This window comes from Nerophis lumbriciformis, linkage group LG22 (assembly GCF_033978685.3).
Source record: "Nerophis lumbriciformis linkage group LG22, RoL_Nlum_v2.1, whole genome shotgun sequence".
Classification (NCBI taxonomy): Eukaryota; Metazoa; Chordata; class Actinopteri; order Syngnathiformes; family Syngnathidae; genus Nerophis; species Nerophis lumbriciformis.
The window spans coordinates 18,443,153-18,465,893 of NC_084569.2; the positions used below are offsets into that span (position 1 = coordinate 18,443,153).

Sequence of the window (22,741 nt, forward strand, 5' to 3'; positions counted from 1 at the left end):
GAGGCGACAAAAAAGAGGCGCGCCGCGCGCTGTCTGTGTGTACGTGTGTGTGTGTGTGTGTGTGTGTGTGTGTGTGTGTGTGTGTGTGTGTGTGTGTGTGTGGGAGGGGGCGTGTCTGTGTCTACTATCAAGACGTCATGGCGAACCCCGAAGCCGAGTTTCTTAAAATGGAGATATTTTCAGTACGTTTCTTTTATCGACCACAAAGAAAATAACATTTTAGCTGAATGTAAGTTTCAAATATGCTGAAACAGCGACAAAAACAACATGCTTCGACGAAGCTAGTAAAGAGACACACTCACCTCCACCTCCAACAGCGGCTGGATTTTAACGAGGCACTGCACACGTGAAGGTACACACACTCTGTCAATTCTCTTATATACTCTTTCATTTTAAACTTTTAGAGTGTTTGATTATCACATCACTCTAAATGTTTAGACTATAAAGTTCACAAACCTAGAGAGGGATACTAGTGGGCCAGGCTAATATTTCCTTTTCTCTAAACTAAGTGGGGAAATGTGTAGAGTGTTCTGGGCTTCAGACATGATTTTATTTCAGAATTCCTTGAGAAAACGCCTGGTTAGGCTTTATGTATGTAGTGTGTGCCTTTCTTGTTTTACAGCTATGTTGTTATTATGCTGTTTGTTACTTATGTATGTTAAGTTGCAGCTATTTAAAATAGTTTTGTCAATTTGTTCTGGTCTGAAACAAATTGGCCCTTTAAAACATATCTTTGTCTTTGTATGTTGTATGTAGAGCACATTGCTTAGCAGAGTTCAGTGATGCAAATGCATGTCAAGTTGAACAACAGATTGTATTATTCTCCAGTGCAATAACAGTACTAAAATGAAGGCTAAAAGGGCATTATGGGGCCTTAAAAATTTTTAAAAATATATATATAAGTAACTAAATAGTTACTTTTCACAGTAACGCATTACTTTTTGGTTTAAGTAACTGAGTTAGTAACTGAGTTACTTTTGAAATAAAGTAACTAGTAACTGTAACTAGTTACTGGTTTTCAGTAACTAACCCAACACTGATGATTGCATGCAAATTCTAATTTATATAAATTTTTTCAGATATTGAAAGGTCCTATCAGGCACTAGTGATGTGATCGGCAGTTCTTTTGACTGTACTGAATCACTAGAATCAGTTCCTTAAATTTATTCTTTCCAAAAATTCGTTCACCGAATCACCCCCCCCCCCCCCCCCCCCCAAAAAAGGAGGGGGGGGGGGGGGCGTGCGTAGTACAGTACAGTGCTAGTGATGGGATCGGCAGTTCTTTTGACTGTACTGAATCACTAGAATCAGTTCCTTAAATTTATTCTTTCAAAAAATTTGTTCATCGAATCACCCCCCCCCCCCCCCCCCCCCCCCCAAAAAAAAAGGAGGGGGGGGGGGGGGGGGGGGCGTGCGTAGTACAGTACAGTGCAGCAGGGCCGGCCCGTGGCATAGGCCGTATAGGCAAATGCTAAGGGCGCCGTCCATCAGGGGGCGCCACGCCAGTGCCACAAATGTTGGAGAAAAAAAAAAAAAAAAAAAAGTTGGTACTATGATTTCTAAATACAAAAAATAATCCCACGTTAATTAAAATGCAAAGTAAAGCCTATTTATTAGAAATATTATTTGTTACAACATTACGCCCCCCCCCCTCCCCCCGCACGGTGCGCCCCGCCCTTCCTTTCCGGTATCACGACTCTTTTTGGACGTCACCACATCAAAAAATCAACACAAGATGTCAGGTGCCCAGGGAAGAAAAAAGAGAAAAGAAGAGGAGGAGAAACGAGAAAATACAGAGGTAGCAGGTAGGTAACGTTAGCCTACATGAAATTATTTGTCTGTTACAGAATGTGATAGTAGCTGGCTTTTTAGCATTAAGCTAATGTTACATGATTCGGCAATTGCTAATCAATAAATAGCTAGTTCTGTTTTAACGCCGGGTTAATATTGTGGAGGGGGCTAAATTGTTATGGAAAATAATAATGTAACGTTAGGTAATTACAGTACTCCCACCTTACATTCCTCAGGGACATTTGTATTAGATCTTTTAAGCCGGTGTTTTTTGTTTACATTGTTATTGCCTTCTGATTAGCTAATGTTTGCCCTGCAGGTAATAGTCACTTTTCCACCCCTTTATATATTAGGTATAGTTGTATGTAAAAAAAAAAAGGTCAAAGACAAAGCTATTCAGTTTCTTGTGAGTATATACACTTCACTGCCGATGTGGGGGGGCGCCACCTAAAATCTTGCCTAGGGCGCCAGATTGGTTAGGGCCGGGCCTGCAGTGCAGACATTCCTGGGAGAAGCAGCAAATAGGGTGAACGCGAGTCCCTACACAGCTCTGTGCATGCAGTACACCAGGCAGTGAGTGACACAGTCAGCACAGTTCAGTACGTGAACGTGAATCACTTCTGCAGCAGCAGTTCTGTGTGCAGGTCGGCGAATCACCGAATCACTTGTGCAGTACCAGTTCTGTGCGCAGGTCGGCGAATCACCGAATCACTTGTGCAGTAGCAGTTCTGTGCGCAGGTCGGCGAATCACCGAATCACTTCTGCAGCAGCAGCTACAGTTCTGTGGGCCAGAGGGCGACAGACGTGAATCGCTCTCTGCCCTGACAGACTCCCCTTGACGTTCGCAAATTAACAGACATTGCAGCTGTAGAGATTCCGTTACTTTTAAAAACACTGTGTGCGTTTCCGGCCTGTCCAATAAACAAAATGTGACTAAATGTCTTGGTTGTTAAATACGTTTTATTGCACTGAAATGAAAATAAGAAATAAATAAAAGTGGGAAATAAAAAAAATAGTAATAGCCTACTAAAATGCTTGCAATCAACAGTTAAATAAATAGGCCTCGTTTGTTTAGTGCAAAAACAAATATTAAATTAAGAAACGCTTAACAAATGCCAACATAAAAACTAAATGTTCTGTAGCAAAGAAAATGTAAACTTAAATATGCAAACAAAAAGAAAATAAATACCTTCAAAATAAAACAAATAAATTAAGAGCCAGAAATGCCAACATAAAAACTAAATGTTCTGTAGCCTACGTTTAAAAATATAACAAAGAAAATATTAACTTAAATGTGCAAACAAAAAGAAAATAAATAGGCTACCTTAAATAAAACAAAACAAATATTAAACCAAGTGCCAGAAAAGCCAACATTAAAACTAAAATTTCTGTAGCTTACATTTAAAAATATAAAAATGGAAATATCAACTTAAATATGCAATAAAAAAGAAAATAAATAGCTTAAATAATATAAAAATCAAGATAAATAATAGCCCATGTATATGTACATACATTAGTTATTATTTTTATTTTAAATCTTCTCAAACAGCCTGCCCTACACTTTAACCCCCACCCCTCCCCCTCGCGTCGCTGCTGCTCAGCCTTGCCCTGCACTGACTTTCTTTCTGTCTCCTCTACTCTCATAACTTTATGTGTTGAGATAATGTGTGTGTTTGTTTTCATGTGGCTTGAGTCAACATTAGCCGTTAGCTTGGAGAATGAATGGAGAGCGGATGCCAATGGCATGAAACATATCCCCGCAACGGGAGGAGAATCACCCGCGGCATTGGGGCAAGCAGAGCAGAGAGCGAGAGCGTTGTCGTTCACTGAGTGATTCATGTCGTTAATCCGCGGTGAAAGAATCGTTCGCTCAGTCCCTCCCCCCGCCCCCATGATGAGTAGCTGGCTGCGTCGTTCGCCGACGTCACAGAATGCGCCAGTTCCACTCATACCGGCATGGTCGCGGCGGAGCTCAACTGAACTGAGAAAGGAACGAATCAGTTCATGAAGTGATTCGGTTCAGTACGTTCACTCAAAAGATTCGTTCGTTCGAACGAATCGTTCGCGAACGACACAACATTATCAGGCACTATGATACCATCTGCACTGCATCCTCCTCTGCAGCATGTGGTGTGACTCTGAACAAAGGTGTAGAATATTTCATCACAGGTAAAACAAAAAACATCCTTGGGTTTTATGATTTGAAATATTTCTTCCTGCAGGAGTATAAGAAATCAGTTCAGCTTGTTTGACTCAAGTTTCTCAATTGCAGGCCGACTGAAGCCTGACGGGTCGCTGCGTGTTTCATCCTGTAATTATGTTGTACCCTGGAAGAGCAGCCATGATATCCTGGTAGAACACTTTATGATGGGCTGTGATTGCAAGGCAAGCAGACCTAATTTATGGTAAATGTTATTTAAATCCTAACCTTTGCTGTATTATCCAGATCACTCGCTGCTCCTCTGTGCCGTGCGGGATCGGCGGCCCAACTGAGTGCTTGTGGACAAATACAATTGACGAGCAGGACAAACAATCTGCTTGCATCAAGAAAAGTGATGGTTCTTGTTCCTGGTACAGGGAGGAACCTAATGGACATTAAAGACCCTAAAAACTCCCTAGCAGAAAATGTCTTGCAAATAAATCTATTTAAAGAAATGAAGTGTATTTTACTGTTGAGGGTTTTTAAAATGGCAATTGGTTCAGCCATTGGTGGTGTCAGGTCTATTTTGCGGAGGCTTAAGCCTCAAACTTCTCAGTTTTACTAAATGCAGGAATGTGAATTAGAATAAAACCTGTTTTTTTCACTATTACTCATTTGAAGACAGTACTTAATATCCGTTCCATCAGTAACACCCGCATTACTGTATGGAAAACCCAGTCCACTTTTTCACTGTTACCTTAGCAAGATCGAGCAGGATATCGTTAAGGCTAGTTTAGTGCATTGAACACTGCTGGGTAGGTTATCCAATTCAGCTTTTTTTTTTTTTGTCAAATCTGATTTTGTATAGGCCACATTACAAAGAATTATGTCCAGACTCCAATGTGAATGAAAACTGACCCAAACACAGACATGGCAGTATGACGTCACACGTCCTGCGGTGTTTACTGAAGTAAACATGCTTCAATTCTAGTCTCAGTACTGGCGAATTTGTGGCTATTTCAAGGATTCTGTGCAATCAAAGGCCTTGTTTACATTGCAAATCAGATTATTTTGCCCTCAAGTGATTTTTTTGCTAGTCTAAACTCTTCAAAGTGATCAAATCTGATCTTTTGGCATCAGTCAGGCCACATCAGGAGGTAGTCCTGAATCTGATTATCTGATCTTTTCAAATGTGACTTCAATCTCAAAACAATGTGACCTGAATGTGACTTTTTTCCCCCTCAGCTTAGGGCGAGCTACGTCACTCGTGCGCCAGAAAAAAGCAGTCGCCAGCGAAAATTTATATTTCATCACTTGTGGTTTCGGTTTTTGTTTAAGACGACCTAATTTTCGATGCATCACTTGTCAATAGTGCGCAAATAGGCTACAAGTAATATTAATTCTGAAGAAATAGCATTGTTGAAGGACCTAAATGACGCTGTGGCGCATTTACCTACATGTGAGTTGAAAAATAAAGTTCACATAGATCCACTCTCTAACAACCATAAAACAATCACAACCCTGCCAAATATATTACACTTTATACAGCCATTCATACATTATATTTAATTAATTTTCACATAAAACAAAACATTTTAAGGCGTTGCTGCTTTTATTTTATTTTGTAGTAGCTACTTCCTGTCAACTTTGTTTTCACTTTATTGAAGTGTGCATGTAAAGTGACATCGAGGCCACATTAGGGCTGTGCACGTTTACACTGGAGTCAGGTCAAAATCACATTTTACTTGCAGTGTAAACAGTCAGCTGGAAAAAAATCAAATTCGGGCCACTTTGACCTGCAGTGTAAATGTCAAAGTCAACAGTTTCTGAGACTATAAAAATGGGACCCATTACCTCCCTGCTTGGCACTCTGCATCAAGGGTTGGAATTGGGGGTTAAATCACCAAAAATGATTCCTGGGCGCGGCCACCACTGCTGCTCACTGCTGCCCTCACCTCCCAGGGGTTGATCAAGGGTGATGGATCAAATGCAGAGAATCATTTTGCCACACCTAGTGTGTGTGTGAAAATCATGGGTACTTCAACTTAACTTTAACTACGGAGAAGATTATGAAAGACGTCTCTCACAGTTGTGGGGACATTTGTCTCAATGGCTGCTCTGAAGAGCGAGTTGTGGAACATTGACGTGAGTTCGTATTAAATTTTCGCCTGTTTCTGCTCATTCGTCAACTATTTTGCATCGGTCTATTTTGGTGAGCTTATGATGGGCGTCATTATTTGCCATTATGCGACCGGAGTGCACCATAACTCTATCTGATTGATTTATAATATAAAACTGATAATGTCTTTCATATTGCTGACAGAAAAATAACTTCCATACCGCATGATAAGCAAATCCCACTACTACAGCTTTGCAGCATAGGTGTGCTACTTAAACTTAATTGATGTAGTTTAATAGTGGTGTGGCCTAACATAAATCATGATCATTAATTAATAAAAGTTAATTTTATTTTGAATTGACTTTCCATAAATATATAAAATTATTCATCATATTCTTTTCATGTCATATTGGGCTCCAGTGTTGCCCTTTTAAGTTAGAGCTTTTATCCAATCAGAATCCAGCTAGCTTGTTGCCAGCGTTGTATGAATTCTGCCGGAGGCCTTCTGACCCAACATGACAAATGGGAGCATGGGGAAAATCCCCTGAAGAGCAGGAAAACCTGCGAAACAGGCTTGTAGGGATTTTTTCCTGACCTACATATATTCCGCTCTACCCCGGTATTGTTGTGTTTGTGTCTCCTCTCAATTGCTCTGTTTATTGCAGTTCTGAGTGTTGCTGGGTCGGGTTTGGTTTTTGGAATTGGATTGCATTGTTATGTTATTGCTGTGTATTGTTTTCTTTGATTGATTAATTTAAAAAAAAAAAAAATCGATTTTTAAAAAAAAGAATCGATTCTGAATCGCACAACGTGAGAATCACGATTCGAATTATATATATATATATATATATATATATATATATATATATATATATATATATATATATATATATATATATATATATATATATATATATATATATATATATAAAACACCTATACATATTTATTCATATAACATTTTCATTCATTATTAGAAGTGGCTATTAAGAATATGTGAAAGTTCAACTCCTACTTTGTTTATCTTTGTGACGACCGCGCCTTAAAGTTTTGTAATCAATCAGAAATATCAAGTAGCTAAAATGCGCCAAACATGAATAAGTGTGGAGAGAGTTTTTTTTGCATTTTTCCCATCATGATTCGCAATGGATTTAAATGGGTGTAATTTTGGATTTTTTATGGTGATTGACTGTTTTTTAAAAAATATATATTTACAACGTTCAGTGAGCAGGTTGTGTTATGTCTGATATGTTGACTTTTTTGCACCATGACTAAGGAAGGTTGTTTGGATTCGGTCATCAACAAGCTGCGCTCAATGGTCACCGGGCTAAGTCGTCGCCATTTTGGGGACAAGTATGCTCTTATCAAACCCCCAGATATTTAAATTTCATATGATGAGGTGGCGACTTGTCCAGGGTGTACGCCGCCTTCCGCCCGATTGTAGCTGAGATAGGCTCCAGCGCCCCCCGCGACCCCAAAGGGAATAAGCGGTAGAAAATGGATGGATGGATGATAACACCCTGCCTGACCAGATTGCTTGTTGACCTTGTGCTGTCTCACGGAGAAAATTGAAGGTGCCACAATTGGCCCGCGGGTCGTAATTTGGACACCGATTGTCCAAATTTAACTTTCACCAGTTTAGAAAGGATGCACCAGCAGCAGCAGGTTACATTTAGTATTTGAATATAGCTTCATTAGCTGGTTAGCTCTTTGTGATTAATGCGCCACTAAAAATTAGTTTGTTTGCGTTAGTGCTTATAATAACGATATCGCTAATATTTAGTTAAAATACAGTTCACTAGATGTTAATGGAGTACTGTTGGCGGGTTTTGGTTGTTTTTATAGAGGGCTTTGTGGGCGGAATAGACGAGCCCGTGTTGACACCATTGTTTTTACAATTTAGAATTCATGAAAAAACAAAAACATATATGTCTTATACATAGGGATTGTGAATGTTAAACAGCACATCCCTTTCCCATTTGTGCATACATCCAGTATGACTGATCTGAGTTGTCACCGTGACGACATCACAACGGAAATTGACGAAACCTTTTTGAGCGGTAAATTCTAAACGGCCGTTTGATATTGTGGCGTTTTGTGGATGCTTAGACGATATTTTCACATGTTTTGTAGACTGGAAATATCATTGGATATGTTTTTTTAATGGATAAAATAAAACCCAATTCAACATATAAATAGTATTTATTTTTCCATTATACTGGTACTTTATTAAAAAAAAAAAAAAAAAAAAAAAGCAGACCCTTACGGGTTCAAACTCGTGTCCATTGTATCATCCAGGAAAGAAGGAAAAAAATCTTGATTTCGCCGGAAAAATGGAAGGGTAGAGAGGTAATGGCACTGCAGTGAAAAAAGTTACTTCATTATCTAAAAATGTGTAATATTAAAAAATGTAAGTGATGATTTTGTATCAGTAAACTATAATTAGTCTTTTGTTTTTTCTTTGTGTCTTTTCTCAGCTCTATGGGGCCAAGTTGCCATGGAAACAAGATAACGAGCCCTAATTGAATATATGTAGAAACTTGACCAGAAAAATACTCGGGTTCCTGCGTGTTGTTTTAAATGACATTTATTGTCTGGGTGCTTTAGTGCAGACACATCACACAGAAAGACAAAGTGCTCTAGTTTTCCTAAGTTATATTTACAGAAAGTGTTTGCTGGGTGCGCACACATTTTTCATTAAAAACGTCACCGACAGGTGTGTGCAAAGGTGAAATCAATCCTCCACTTGTGCAAGTGTGGGAGGAGCCTGCAGCAATAAAAGGCTGCTCATCCACCCTTTTCAAGAAAGTAGACCCCAGATTCACCTGTGCATTACTTCTCTCAAATTGTCTCTTCTCAGGTACATTTTCTTCCAGACGGTCGACGCTGCTGGTTCGAGAGCGGAACCTCTGTGTCGGTGTTCGTGGTTAGGGAGTGTGAGAGTGGAGCGGAAGGAAGGACGACGGGTGACGTGTTAACGAAGGCGGAAGTAAAACAAGGAGTGGTGGCTAACGAGTGAGCGTATCTAAATCTCCTTGGCGGTTGTGCATAAGCTGTATTGTGACTGGATCGAGATGGAAGGGGATAGTGACGGGATTTATGAGGAAAGTATGGACGTGGATAGGACTAAAGGGGAGAGAGGAAAGAAGGGGAGTGGAGGGCATGAAGGAAAATCGAGTGCTAAAAGAGTACACGAAGAAGATGAAGAAGTAGAAAAGAGGAAAAAGACCATGGAAGATAATTACAGGATCATATATACATTTAAATCAGGTCAAGACATGAATGATATAAGTTTGATGACACTGGTTAAGGGGTTAAAGAAGGACATTGGAGAGGTGGAGATAGCGAAGGTGCTCAGGGACGGACGACTTTTGATTAAATGCAAAAATGGAGAGCAAAAGAACAAAGCAATGCGGTTGCAAAAACTGTGCAATAAGATAATAAAGGAAAAAATGGAAGTGGGGGAACGAAAGGGGGCAAGAGGAGTAGTGACAGGAATCCCAAGGGGTGAAAATTTAGAAGAATTGAAAAGACAAATAAAAGGGGGTACTGTCAAGATGATGACAAGAATGATGGCATTTAGAAATGGAGAAAAGACGGAGAGCGAATCTGTATTAGTACAGTTTGTCGAGGAAGTTCTACCGCAAAGAATTATGATTGGGTTTTTAAGCTTTTACGTTAGAGCTTACGTCCCACCCCCAGTACGCTGTTTCAAGTGCCAACGCTATGGGCACATAGCCAGTGTGTGCCATGCTAAGTTGAGATGTGGAAGGTGTGGAGGAGAGCATGAATACGGACAATGTGGAGACAATATACTGGTCAAGTGTTGTAACTGTGGCGGGAATCACACAGCAGCGTATGGAGGATGTGTCATTAGGAAACAGGCAACAGAAGTACAGCAAATCAGAGTAGAAAGAAATATTACATACGCAGAGGCAGTTAAAGTAAGAAATAAAGAAAGTGCAGAACAAGATAGAAGTGAGAATAGATCAGAACAAGACACATGTGACAATAGTACAAGTAATAAAAAACAAGAGGCAGCAAATACAGGACTTTCCATGGACAAGCTAGTTGTGTTCCTGGCATATGTAATAAACTGCACAGAACAGGCAAGAAATAAAACTGAGAAGATCAAAATAATTGTCAAAGCAGCAGCAAAGTTCTTAAATTTAAAAGAACTATCTTGGGAACAGGTACAAGGTGAACTACAGAGAGTAGACGAGACCGAGTCATGTTACCACAATCCAACGCCATGTTAATTGTTCAGTGGAATGCCAGAAGCTTAATAGCAAACGGACAGGAACTAAAGGGTTATATTAATAATATGAAAAATAAACCACATATACTATGTATTCAAGAAACCTGGCTGAAGCCAAAATTGAGCTTTATAATAAAAGGATACATAACAATACGTAAAGATAGGAATGATGGGCAAGGAGGAGGATGTGCCATATTTATTAAAGAAGACATGCAATATACAATATTAAAAGAAAAACAAGAACTAGAAATAGTAGGGGTAGAAGTATGGAATAATAAAGAAAGATACAAAGTGCTAAACTTCTATAATCCGTGCAAGAAATTACAAAATCATCAACTAGAAACAATAGTCGAGCACTGGAGTGGCAATATCATTTGGTGTGGTGACTTTAATGCACATAGCACAATGTGGGGTGAAAGGGATGACTGGAATGGGGAAACATTGGAAGCATTTTTGGAGGAAAAAGAACTGGTGTGTGTGAATGATGGATCGGGAACAAGGTTAGATGTAGTTACGGGTAAAGAAACAGCAATAGATTTAACAATAGTGTCACAAGGGTTAGCAGGAAAGGTAGAGTGGGAAGTAAATAAAGACAGCACTATAGGAAGTGATCACTACCCAATATTCATTCACATAAACATAAATCAAAGGACAGAAAGCACTAAAATAGAAGGAAGATGGAAGTATAATCACGGTGACTGGGGACAATATAGGGAAAGTACCGACATGACATTAAAGGAAGTGGATATAAATCAAGATATTGAACAACTGAATACAGATATTACAAAGTGCATAATGGAAGCAGCCAAAAAGAGTATACCAAGGAGTAGTATAGGGAAAAGAAGGAAGATAGTGCCGTGGTGGACACAAGTGTGCACAGACGCAATAAAAGAACGGAATAGAGCATTTAGAATATTGAGAAGAACACATAATTTCCAAGATATGATCCAATATAAAAGGCACCAAGCTAAAGTAAGGTACGTTATTAAAAAGACAAGAAAACACTACTGGAGAAAGTTTTGTGAATCATTAAATAGAAATACTCCTTTAGGCCAAGTGTGGGGAATGATCAAGAAAATGTCAGGGATCAGAAATGAACATAAAAATCATGTGATGAAAGATGGGACACGGTGTGTGGTAGAAAATAAAGAAAAAGCAGAACTTTTAGCAAAAACATTTGTTAAAGTGCACAGTAATGATAATTTGAGAAATGTAGAAATACAAAAGAGAGAAGAAACAATTAGTTTAAATATTGGGGAAATGATGGAAGACAACGATAATAGGGTAACCAACACTATAGATATGAAATTTTCTTTGAATGAAATGGTTCGAATATTGAAAAAGGTTAAAAATACAACACCAGGAAAAGACCAGGTGAGTTATCAGATGATCAAGAATTTAAGTAGTATTGGCAAAGAAGTGGTCTTGGAATTATATAATAGGATATATGAAGAAGGAAAATTACCAGCGGAATGGAAAGAAGCTGTAATAATTCCAATATGCAAACCAGGGAAAGATCCAGAAGAGGCAGGTAATTATAGGCCGATAGCATTGACCTCAAATTTGGGCAAAGTAATGGAAAAAATGATTAATGAAAGACTAGTATATTATTTAGAGTCAAAAGAAATAATAAAAAACTACCAAAGTGGATTTCGCAAAGCAAGAAACACAAACGACCCAGCAGTGCAGCTGGAAGAGGAAATTAGAAAGGGACAAATAAATAAAGAAAGTATAATTGCAGTATTTTTTGATATAGAGAAAGCTTATGATATGTTGTGGAAACAGGGGTTGCTGATAAAACTAAATAAAATTGGGATTAGAGGGAAAATGTATAGATGGATAAAAGACTTCTTAACAAGTAGAAAAATATTAGTAAAAATAGAGAATGAATACAGCAGAGTATATGAAGTGGAAAATGGGACCCCGCAAGGAAGTATAATAAGTCCAGTATTATTTTCAATAATGATAAATGAAGTTTTTAGTGAAGTAGAAGGGTTAGTGGATGTGGCACTGTTTGCTGATGATGGTGTGATGTGGAAGAGAGGTAGAAATACTAATCATATAGAAAAGAAGATTCAAAAAGCGGTAAATAATGTTGAAGAATGGGGAACGGCTTGGGGTTTAAGATTCTCTGTTGGAAAGACAAAAGTCATAAATTTTACAAAGAGGAAAGTACAAAACAAGCTCCAAATTAAACTCTATGGAGAAAATATAGAAGAGGTACAAGTATTTAAATATTTGGGTATATGGTTTGATAAAAATATTAACTGGTCAACCCACATCAGCAAAATAGTGGAGAAAAGTAAAAAGGTGTTAAATATAATGAGGGCTTTGAGGGGTAAAGATTGGGGGGCTGATAGGCAGACATTGAAAGCAATATATATGACTTTAATTCGATCTGTTATTGATTATGGATGCATTATTTATCAATCTGCTTCAAAAACATTACTTGGGAAAATAGACAGGATCCAATCACAGGCTTTAAGGTTATGTTGTGGAGCTACAAAATCAACCCCAGTTACAGCATTACAAGTAGAGATGAATGAAAAACCTTTAGATATGAGGAGAGATCAATTGTCAGCAGTTTATTGGGCAAACTTAAAAGGGTCCAAGCAAGGACATCCAACCCATCAAGTGTTATTAAACTGCCAAGAAAAAGAGAAGAAAAAAAATGAATAGTTTCGGGTGGATAATAGGAGACATATGTAATAAAGCTCAAATTGATAATATTAAAGTTAGCCCTACAGTACCAATCCCTGCAATACCACCGTGGATGTATGATAACCCAAATGTAAACATGCAATTACTAAAGAATAGAAATTTAAATAGTTACCAGATAGAACAATGGATTGAGAAAACGTTTTTAGACAACATCATGGTGTACACAGATGCATCAAAAACTATAAATAATAAGGTAGGAGCAGCAGCTGTTATCCCACAAGGAAACATAGTATTAAATAAAAGAATTAGTGATAAGTTATCTGTTTTTACGGGAGAATTGGTAGCAATTTATATGGCAATTCATTGGATAGAAGAAAATAAAGCAAGAAAAGCAGTCGTGTGCTCAGACTCCAGTAGTGCATTGATGAGCATAAAAAACATAGCATCAGAAACAAGACAAGATTTAGTTTATGAAATAGTTCAGGCAAATTACAGAATAAATAAAGCGGGAGGTGTGGTAACATTTCTTTGGGTTCCTGCTCATGTAGGAGTTGAGGGGAACGAATTAGCGGATAAGTACGCAAAACAAGCAACCACTAAAACAGAAGTCAACATGGAGATTAAGCACAGTAAAGAGGAAGTGAAGAACATAATTAAGATGGAACACAATAAAAAGTGGCAGGATAATTGGAATAAGGAAACAACAGGTAGAGAATATTACAAAGTCCAGAGGAGAGTAGGTGTAATGAGAGGAGGCAATAGAAATAGGAAGGAAGAAGACATTATTACTAGAATGAGATTAGGACATACATATCTAAATAGTTCATTAAAATTGATAGGGAAACATACTACAGGACTGTGTGATTCTTGCCAACAGCTAGAAAGTGTAGGACATGTTTTAATACATTGTAGGAAATATAATAGAGAAAGGGAAATACTGGAAAGTAAGTTAGCGAAAGAGAATATTAGGTTAGCAGTGGAAGATATATTAGGAATGCACTCAGAACACATAGGTTATAAAGCAATATGCACATATTTAAAAAATACTGGGTTAAATAAAAGAATATAGAGTAGGGATCCACCTCGATCCACACTCCATTACAGTAGGTGGCGGTAATGCACACCACAAGGTTGCTTGCCAACCGCCATAAAAACAAAAGAAGAAGAAGAAGAAGACATTTTCTTCCATGATGAGTTGGATGAAGTGTTGTGTGTTCCCCCTGGTGCTGCTGTGCATGTGGCAGCTGCAGGAAGGAGCACAGGCCTGCACATGTCCTTATGACCATCCACAGACGCAGTTTTGCCAGTCAGATGTTGGTAAGTTCAACATTAAAATGTTTTGGGTTGTACATAATGTTTGTCTCCATGGATTGTCCGTGTATGTTGACAAGGAACGCTGCTAAATGTTGTCGAAATGCGACAAAAAACGGAATCGTCCCGTATTGAGCTGCCAAGGTTTATTTATTACGCTGCAAAAAGTCAGTGTTCAAAAACAAGAAAAAATAATACAAAAAATAGGGGTATTTTATTTTAACTAAGCAAAATGATCTGCCAATAGAACAAGAACATTTGGCTTGTCAAGACTTTCCAAAACAAGTAAAATTAGCTAACCTCAATGAATCCAAAAATACCTTTTTTAAAGTAAGTATATTCTCACTAAGTGCACTTTTCTTGGTAGGAAAAAAGACCTTTTTTGCTAAATATGTTGAAAAATATTCTTAAATGAAGTAAATGCTAGTGCCGTTATCTTGACACAATGATATGCGCTCGGCATTACATTTCTTGAAACCAGCAAACTTATACTAAACTAGTTTATTGTGGTTGATGGAAAGGCAACAAGGCAACCACTTGTTACTCTTGGTGTCTCCTAGCCGCTCAAGTAAATCATATGGTCTAAAAATGCATTTTTCCATCGATAACATGACACCATCGCGCCAAGTGCGTGCTCTTTCAGTCAATTAGTGCGCATATATGCAGTCTTGCCCCCGGTCAAAATGTTTTTAATTGTAATTTTGAGGAATTGATCTGACTGTGCATGAACTATTTCTGTTTAAAATTGTTAGAAATGTCATTTTAAATGTTTAAATATTAACTGTCAGTTTACTGTACTGTGCCAACTGTACTACTATGAGTACGTATTTTCTATTGTTTCATTGAAAATAAAACTGCAAAGTCCATTTGGCTGTCATTAGTTTAATTATGAGACACAATTGTGTCAAAATCATGATTTTTGTTTTTCATGCTTGAAATAAGAAATTATTACTTTAAAAAAGTAGATTTATACTTGTGAGTGTTGATGACACAGCTTTGCAACAGTTGATATTCTAGTTTCAAGCATGTTTTACTCAATATAGGTCATCAAATCTCAGCTACAAGCTATAATATCTTACTGATCATTTAGGACCAAAACCCTTAAAACAAGTAAAACACTCTAACATGAAATCTGCTTAGTGAGAATGATCTTATCAGACAGAAAATAAGCAAACCTCACCCTTATTTGAGATTTTTAGTCCTACTTAGATTTCAGTTTTTGCAGTGTATTCATGTTCCGGGTTTGGTGTGTCCTGTAGAGGAAAAAAGGTCAATCGTGACGTCACTCGCCAGTTTTGACAGAGCAGTTTTGCAACAATAACCAACATCATTTACTTTTATTACTTATGGAGCATATTGTGAATAAATTGAGAATGGCAATTGAAAACACGTTTTAGCAACTGCTATGTAAAGGAACATGGGTAGGATTAAATAAGCTCTGCTTCTTCCTACTCCTTTTCGGACACGTTGAATAGAGAAACTGATGTATCATGTTGTATGCGTGCATGTTCCAAATAAACTTAAACACGCACTGAGCAGGTGTGTTGTCAGTGCATTAGATAATTAAAGTGTGTAAAAGTTAAACTACAAGTTGTGGTGTATGGTTGCAAAAGGCATAATAATGGGAGTGTTTTGTTTAGTCATTCAGTGCAGTTGGTCCTGCAAGTAGAGTACGTGCCGTGTTTCACGGATCCACTTTGCACCCTTTTGATGAGCATGTAAACATTTGTATGCTCGTACAACACTTAAAACCTTTAGCATATCTGTATGTGGAATTAAATTATGGAATGACTCGTTATTACATCCAGCCATATAATTATACATTAAAATAAACATTTGAAATAGTTGATTTTAAATTATCATAATAATTCATTTAAAATGACCATATTTAATTATTAAAATAATTGCTTGTTTATCAACAACTTTAGCATTTTATTCATTACATTTTCAAACTCAGAAGCCAAGTTATGTTATATTCCTTAATATCTATTTATGCAAGTTTGAAGTATCAATTATCCAAACAGTTTTGTTTGCATATTTTCAGGATGTATATGTATGTATAAAATACTTGACTTGGTGAATTCTAGCTGTCAATATACTCCTCTCCTCTTAACCACGCCACGCCCCCAGCCCCCCACCTCCCGAAATCGGAGGTCTCAAGGTTGGCAAGTATGGTTTGACAAGTAACCCATGCACTCAATTTGAGTTTTACATACCAGCCAAGATATCTTTGCCTGCTTTACTGGTTTTTTTTAATCAAGTTTAGTAGAGGAATGTAGCCTGACTACATTTTGACATTTCTGGTTGACTTCCTGTCTAACCGGGGACATTTCTTCAATAAGACTTAATCAAAATAACAGCACTGTTTTGACTTTAGATTTAGACTTCCTTTTATCGTCATTCAAATTTGAACTTTACAGTACAGATAAGAACAAAATTTTGTTGCATTAGCTCGTTGTAGTGCAGGATAAAAGAGCAATAAGGTGCAGATATAATTTGCTTTTTTGCATATGCATCCACATTTATGGGTGGATGTTATATTGTCTTTATATTCCAGCGAGTTAATTCGTTTTTTGGGGGGAATTGAGGGGATTATGATGCGTTCAAGAGTCTTATGGCCTGAGGGAAGAAGCTGTTGCAGAACCTAGAGGTTCTGCTACGGAGGCTGAGGAACCTCTTTCTAAAGTCCAGCAGTGAAAACAGTCCTTGGTGGGGGTGGGAGGAGACTCTACAGATTTTCTGAGCCCTGGTCAGGCAGCGGCTTTTTGCAATTTCCTGGATTGGAGGAAGAGTCCTGATCTTTTCCGCCGTCCTCACCAATCTCTGCAGAGACTTCCAGTCTGACCTATAATATAGCTTTCTATTTCTCCATCTCTTTAGAGAAATTAAACTCAATTTGAGTTCTCACATGAATGTTTAGCAGATGCCTTTTATTGGTGTTTGCTTCAATTCTAGTCAAAGATTGACTGGCATTTTCTTTCTAGCCATCAAGGCAAAGGTGGTTTCAAAGGCGACGGCCGGTGAATTGAAGTACGACATCACGTATGACATCAAACTGACCAAGGTTATTAATTATAGTCAATTATGTCAGTGATTGCATGCAAATGCTAATTTATATACATTTTTTTCAGATATTGAAAGGTCCTATCAGGCACTATGATACCATCTGCACTGCACCCTCCTCTGCAGCATGTGGTGTGACTCTGAACAAAGGTGTAGAATATTTCATCACAGGTAAAACAAAACATCCTTTGGTTTTATGATTTGAAATATTTCTTCCTGCAGGAGTATAAAATGATCAGTTCAGCTTGTTTGACTCAAGGTTCTCAATTGCAGGCCGACTGAAGCCTGACGGGTCGCTGCGTGTTTCATCCTGTAATTATGTTGTACCCTGGAAGAGCAGCCATGATATCCTGGTAGAACACTTTATGATGGGCTGTGATTGCAAGGTAAGCAGACCTAATTTATGGTAAATGTTATTTAAATCCTAACCTTTGCTGTATTATCCAGATCACTCGCTGCTCCTCTGTGCCGTGCGGGATCGGCAGCCCAACTGAGTGCTTGTGGACAAATACAATTGACGAGCAGGACAAACAATCTGCTTGCATCAAGAAAAGTGATGGTTCTTGTTCCTGGTACAGGGAGGAACCTAATGGCAATTAAAGACCCTAGAAACTCCCTAGCAGAAAATGTCTTAAAAATAAATCTATTTAAAGAAATGAAGTGTATTTTACTGTTGAGGGTTTTTAAAATGGCAATTGGTTCAGCCATTGGTGGTGTCAGGTCTATTTTGCAGAGGCTTAAGCCTCAAACTTTTCAGTTTTACTAAATGCAGGAATATGAATTAGAATAAAACCTGTTATTTTTCACTATTACTCATTTGAAGACAGTACTTAATATCCGTTCCATCAGTAACACCCGCATTACTGTATGGAAAACCCAGTCCACTTTTTCACTGTTACCTTAGCAAGGTCGAGCAGGATATCGTTAAGGCTAGTTCAGTGCATTGAACACTGCTGGGTAGGTTATCCAATTCAGCTTTTTTTTTTGTCAAATCTGATTTTGTATAGGCCACATTACAAAAAATTATGTCCAGACTCCAATGTGAATGCAAACTGACCCGAACACAGACATGGCAGTATGACGTCACACGTCCTGCGGTGTTTACTGAAGTAAACATGCTTCAATTCTAGTCTCAGTACTGGCAAATTTGTGGCTATTTCAAGGATTCTGTGCAATCAAAGGCCTTGTTTACATTGCAAATCAGATTATTTTGCCCTCAAGTGATTTTTTTGCTAGTTTTAACTCTTCAAAGTGATCAAATCTGATCTTTTGGCATCAGTCAGGCCACATCAGGAGGTAGTCCTGAATCTGATTATCTGATCTTTTCAAATGTGACTTCAATCTCAAAACAATGTGACCTGAATGTGACTTTTTTTTCCCATCAGCTTAGGGCGAGCTACGTCACTCATGCACTGGAAAAAAGCAGTCGCCAGCGAAAATGTATATTTCATCACTTGTGATTTCGGTTTTTATTTAAGACGACCAAATTTTTGATGCATCACTTGTCAATAGTGCGCAAATAGGCTATAAGTAATGTATTTTGATTTCGAAGTCTTGGCAATTGTTGGACAGGAAATGACGCTGTGGCGCATTTACCTACATGTGAGTTGAAAAATAAAGTTCACATAGATCCACTCTCTAACAACCATAAAACGATCACAACCCTGCCAAATATATTACACTATATACAGCCATTCATACATTGTATTGAATTCAATTTCACAAAACATTTTAAGGTGTTGCTGCTTTTTTTTTTTTTTTTTTTGTAGTAGTAGCTACTTCCTGTCAACTTTGTTTTCACTATAGAAGTGCGCATGTAAAGTGACATCGAGGCCACATTAGGGCTGTGCACGTTTACACTGGAGTCAGGTCAAAATCACATTTTACTTGCAGTGTAAACAGTCAGCTGGAAAAATTCCAATTCGGGCCACTTTGACCTGCAGTGTAAATGTCAAAGTCAACAGTTTCTGAGACTATAAAAATGGGACCCATTACCTCCCTGCTTGGCACTCTGCATCAAGGGTTGGAATTGGGGGTTAAATCAATGATTCCCGGGCGCGGCCACCACTGCTGCTCACTGCTCCCCTCACCTCCCAGGGGTTGATCAAGAGTGATGGGTCAAATTAAGAGAATAATTTTGCCACACCTAGTGTGTGTGTGTGTGACAATCATGGTTACTTTAACTTTAACTACGGAGAAGATTATGAAAGACGTCTCTCACAGTTGTGGGGACATTTGCTCAATGTCTGCTCTGAAGAGCGAGTTGTGGAACATTGACGTGAGTTCTTATTACATTTTCGCCTGTTTCTGCTCATTCGTCAACTATTTTGCATCGGTCTATTTTGGTGAGCTTATGATGAGCGTCGTTATTTGCCATTATGCGACCGGACTGCACCATAACTCTATCTGATTGATTTATAATATAAAACTGATGTCTTTCATATTGCTGACAGAAAAATAACTTCCATACCGTATGATAAGCAAATCCCACTACTACAGATTTGCAGCATAGGTGTGCTACTTAAACTTAATTGATGTAGTTTAATAGTGGTGTGGCCTAACATAAATCATGATCATTAATTAATAAAAGTTAATTTTCTTTTCAATTGACTTTCCATAAATATATACAAGTATTCATCATATTCTCTTCATGTCATATTAGGCTCCAGTGTTGCTCTTTTAAGTTAGAGCTTTTATCCAATCAGAATCCAGCTAGCTTGTTGCCAGCGCTGTATGAATTCTGCCGGAGGCCTTCTGACCCAACATGAGGAATGGGAGCATGGGGAAAATCCCCTGAAGAGCAGGGAAACCTGCGAAACAGGCTTGTAGGGATTTTTTCCTGACCTAACGTATATTCCGCTCTACCCCGGTATTGAGCACTGTATAACGGATAAACCACAGAAACCTCGACTATATATATATATATATATATATATATATATATATATATATAAATATATATATATATATATATTAGGGCTGCAAATCTTTGGGTGTCCCACGATTCGATTCAATATGGATTCTTGGGGTCACGATTTGATTCAAAATCTTTTTTTTTCCGATTCAACGTGATTCTCGATTCAAAAACGATATTTTCCCGATTCAAAACAATTCTCTATTCATTCAATAAATAGGATTTCAGCAGGATCTACCCCAGTCTGCTGACATGCAAGCAGAGTAGTAGATTTTGGTAAAAAGCTTTTATAATTGTAAAGGACAATGTTTTATCAACTGATTGCAATAATGTGAATTTGTTTTAACTATTAAATGAACCAAAAATATGACTTATTTTATCTTTTTGAAAATATTGGACACAGTGTGTTGTCAAGCTTATGAGATGCGATACAAGTGTAAGCCACTGTGAGACTATTGTTTTTGTTTTTTTTGTAAATGTCTAATGATAATGTCAATGAGGGATTTTTAATCACTGCTATGTTGAAATTGTAAATAATATTGATACTGTTGTTGATAATATTCATTTTTGTTTCACTACTTTTGGTTTGTTCTGTGTCGTGTTTGTGTCTCCTCTCAATTGCTCTGTTTATTGCAGTTCTGAGTGTTGCTGTGTCGGGTTTGGTTTTTGGAATTGGATTGCATTGTTATGGTATTGCTGTGTATTGTTTTGTTGGATTGATTAATTAAAAAAAATAAATACATTGATTTTTTTTTTAAATAATCGATTCTGAATCGCACAACGTGAGAATCACGATTCTAATTATATATATATATATATATATATATATATATATATATATATATATATATATATATATATAACACCTATACATATTTGTTTATATAACATTTTCATTCATTATTAGAAGTGGATATTAAGAATATGTGAAAGTTCAACTTCTACTTTATTTATCTTTGTGACGACCGCCTTAAAGTTTTGTAATCAATCAGAAATATCAAGTAGCTAAAATGCGCCAAACATGAATAAGTGTGGAGAGAGTTTTTCGCATTTTTCCCATAATGATTTGCAATGGATTTAAATGGGTGTAATTTTGAATTTTTTATGGTGGTTGCTGTTTTTAAAAAATATATATATTTACAACGTTCAGTGAGCAGGTTGTGTTTTGTCTGATATGTTGACATTTTTGCACCATGACTAAGGAAGGTTTTTTGGATTCGGTCATAAACAAGCTGCGCTCAATGGTCACCGGGCTAAGTCGTCCCCAAAATGGCGACAAGTATGCTCTTATCAAACCCCCAGATATTTAAATTTAATATGATAACACCCTGCCTGACCAGATTGCTTGTTGACCTTGTGCTGTCTCACGGGGAAAATTGAAGGTGCCACAATTGGCCCGCGGGTCGTAATTTGGACACCGATGGTCCAGAATTAACTTTCGCCAGTTTATAAAGGATGCACCAGCAGCAGCAGGTTACATTTAGTATGTCAATATAGCTTCATTAGCTGGTTAGCTCTTTGTGATTAATGCGCCACTGAAAATTAGTTTGCCTGCGTTAGTGCTTATAATAACAATATCGCTAATATTTAGTTAATATACAGTTCACTAGATGTTAATGGAGTACTGTTGGCGGGTTTTGGATTTTTTTATAGAGGGCTTTGAGGGCGGAATAGTGTTGACACCATTGTTTTTACAATTTAGAATACATGAAAAAACAAAAACATATATGTCTTATACATAAGGATTGTGAATGATAAACAGCACATCCCTTTCCCATTTGTGCATACATCCAGTATGACTGATCTGAGTTCTCACCGTGACGACATCACAACGGAAATTGACGAAGCCTTTTTGAGCGGTAAATTCTAAACGGCCGTTTGATATTGTGGCGTTTTGTGGATGCTTAGACGATATTTTCACATGTTTTGCGGACTGGAAATATCATTGGATATGGTTTTTAATAGATAAAATAAAACCCAATTCAACATAAAAATAGCATTTATTTTTCCATTATACTGGTGCTTTGTTAAAAAAAAAAGAAAAAAAAGCAGACCCTCACGGGTTCAAACTCATGTTTATTGTATCATCCAGGAAAGAAGGAAAAAACATCATGATTTCGCCGGAAAAATGGAAAGGTAGAGAGGTAATGGCACTACAGTGAAAAAAGTTACTTTATTATCTAAAAATGTGTAATATTAAAAAATGTAAGTGATGATTTTGTATCAGTAAACTATTATTAGTCTATTGTTTTGTCTTTGTGTCTTTTCTCATCTCTATGGGGCCAAGTTGCCGTGGAAACAAGATAACGAGCCCTAATTGAATATATGTAGAAACTTGACCAGAAAAATACTCTGGTTCCTGCGTGTTGTTTTAAATGACATTTATTGTCTGGGTGCTTTAGTGCAGACACATCACACAGAAAGACAAAGTGCTCTAGTTTTCCTAAGTTATATTTACAGAAAGCGTTTGCTGGGTGCACACAC

At 37.6% G+C, this 22,741-nt stretch overlaps 1 protein-coding gene across 1 annotated transcript; it reads left to right on the forward strand.

The window, feature by feature from the left end:
• Positions 1–8,859: 8,859 nt before the first annotated feature.
• LOC133615500 (metalloproteinase inhibitor 2-like) lies at positions 8,860–17,999 on the forward strand. The gene is made up of 6 exons (XM_072915675.1): positions 8,860–8,912; positions 14,145–14,286; positions 17,265–17,344; positions 17,412–17,514; positions 17,617–17,729; positions 17,791–17,999. Exons 2-6 carry the CDS (start codon positions 14,157–14,159, stop codon positions 17,941–17,943), a joined length of 579 nt encoding a protein of 192 aa, XP_072771776.1. The 5' UTR covers positions 8,860–8,912; positions 14,145–14,156; the 3' UTR covers positions 17,944–17,999.
• The last annotated feature ends 4,742 nt before the right edge of the window (positions 18,000–22,741 follow it).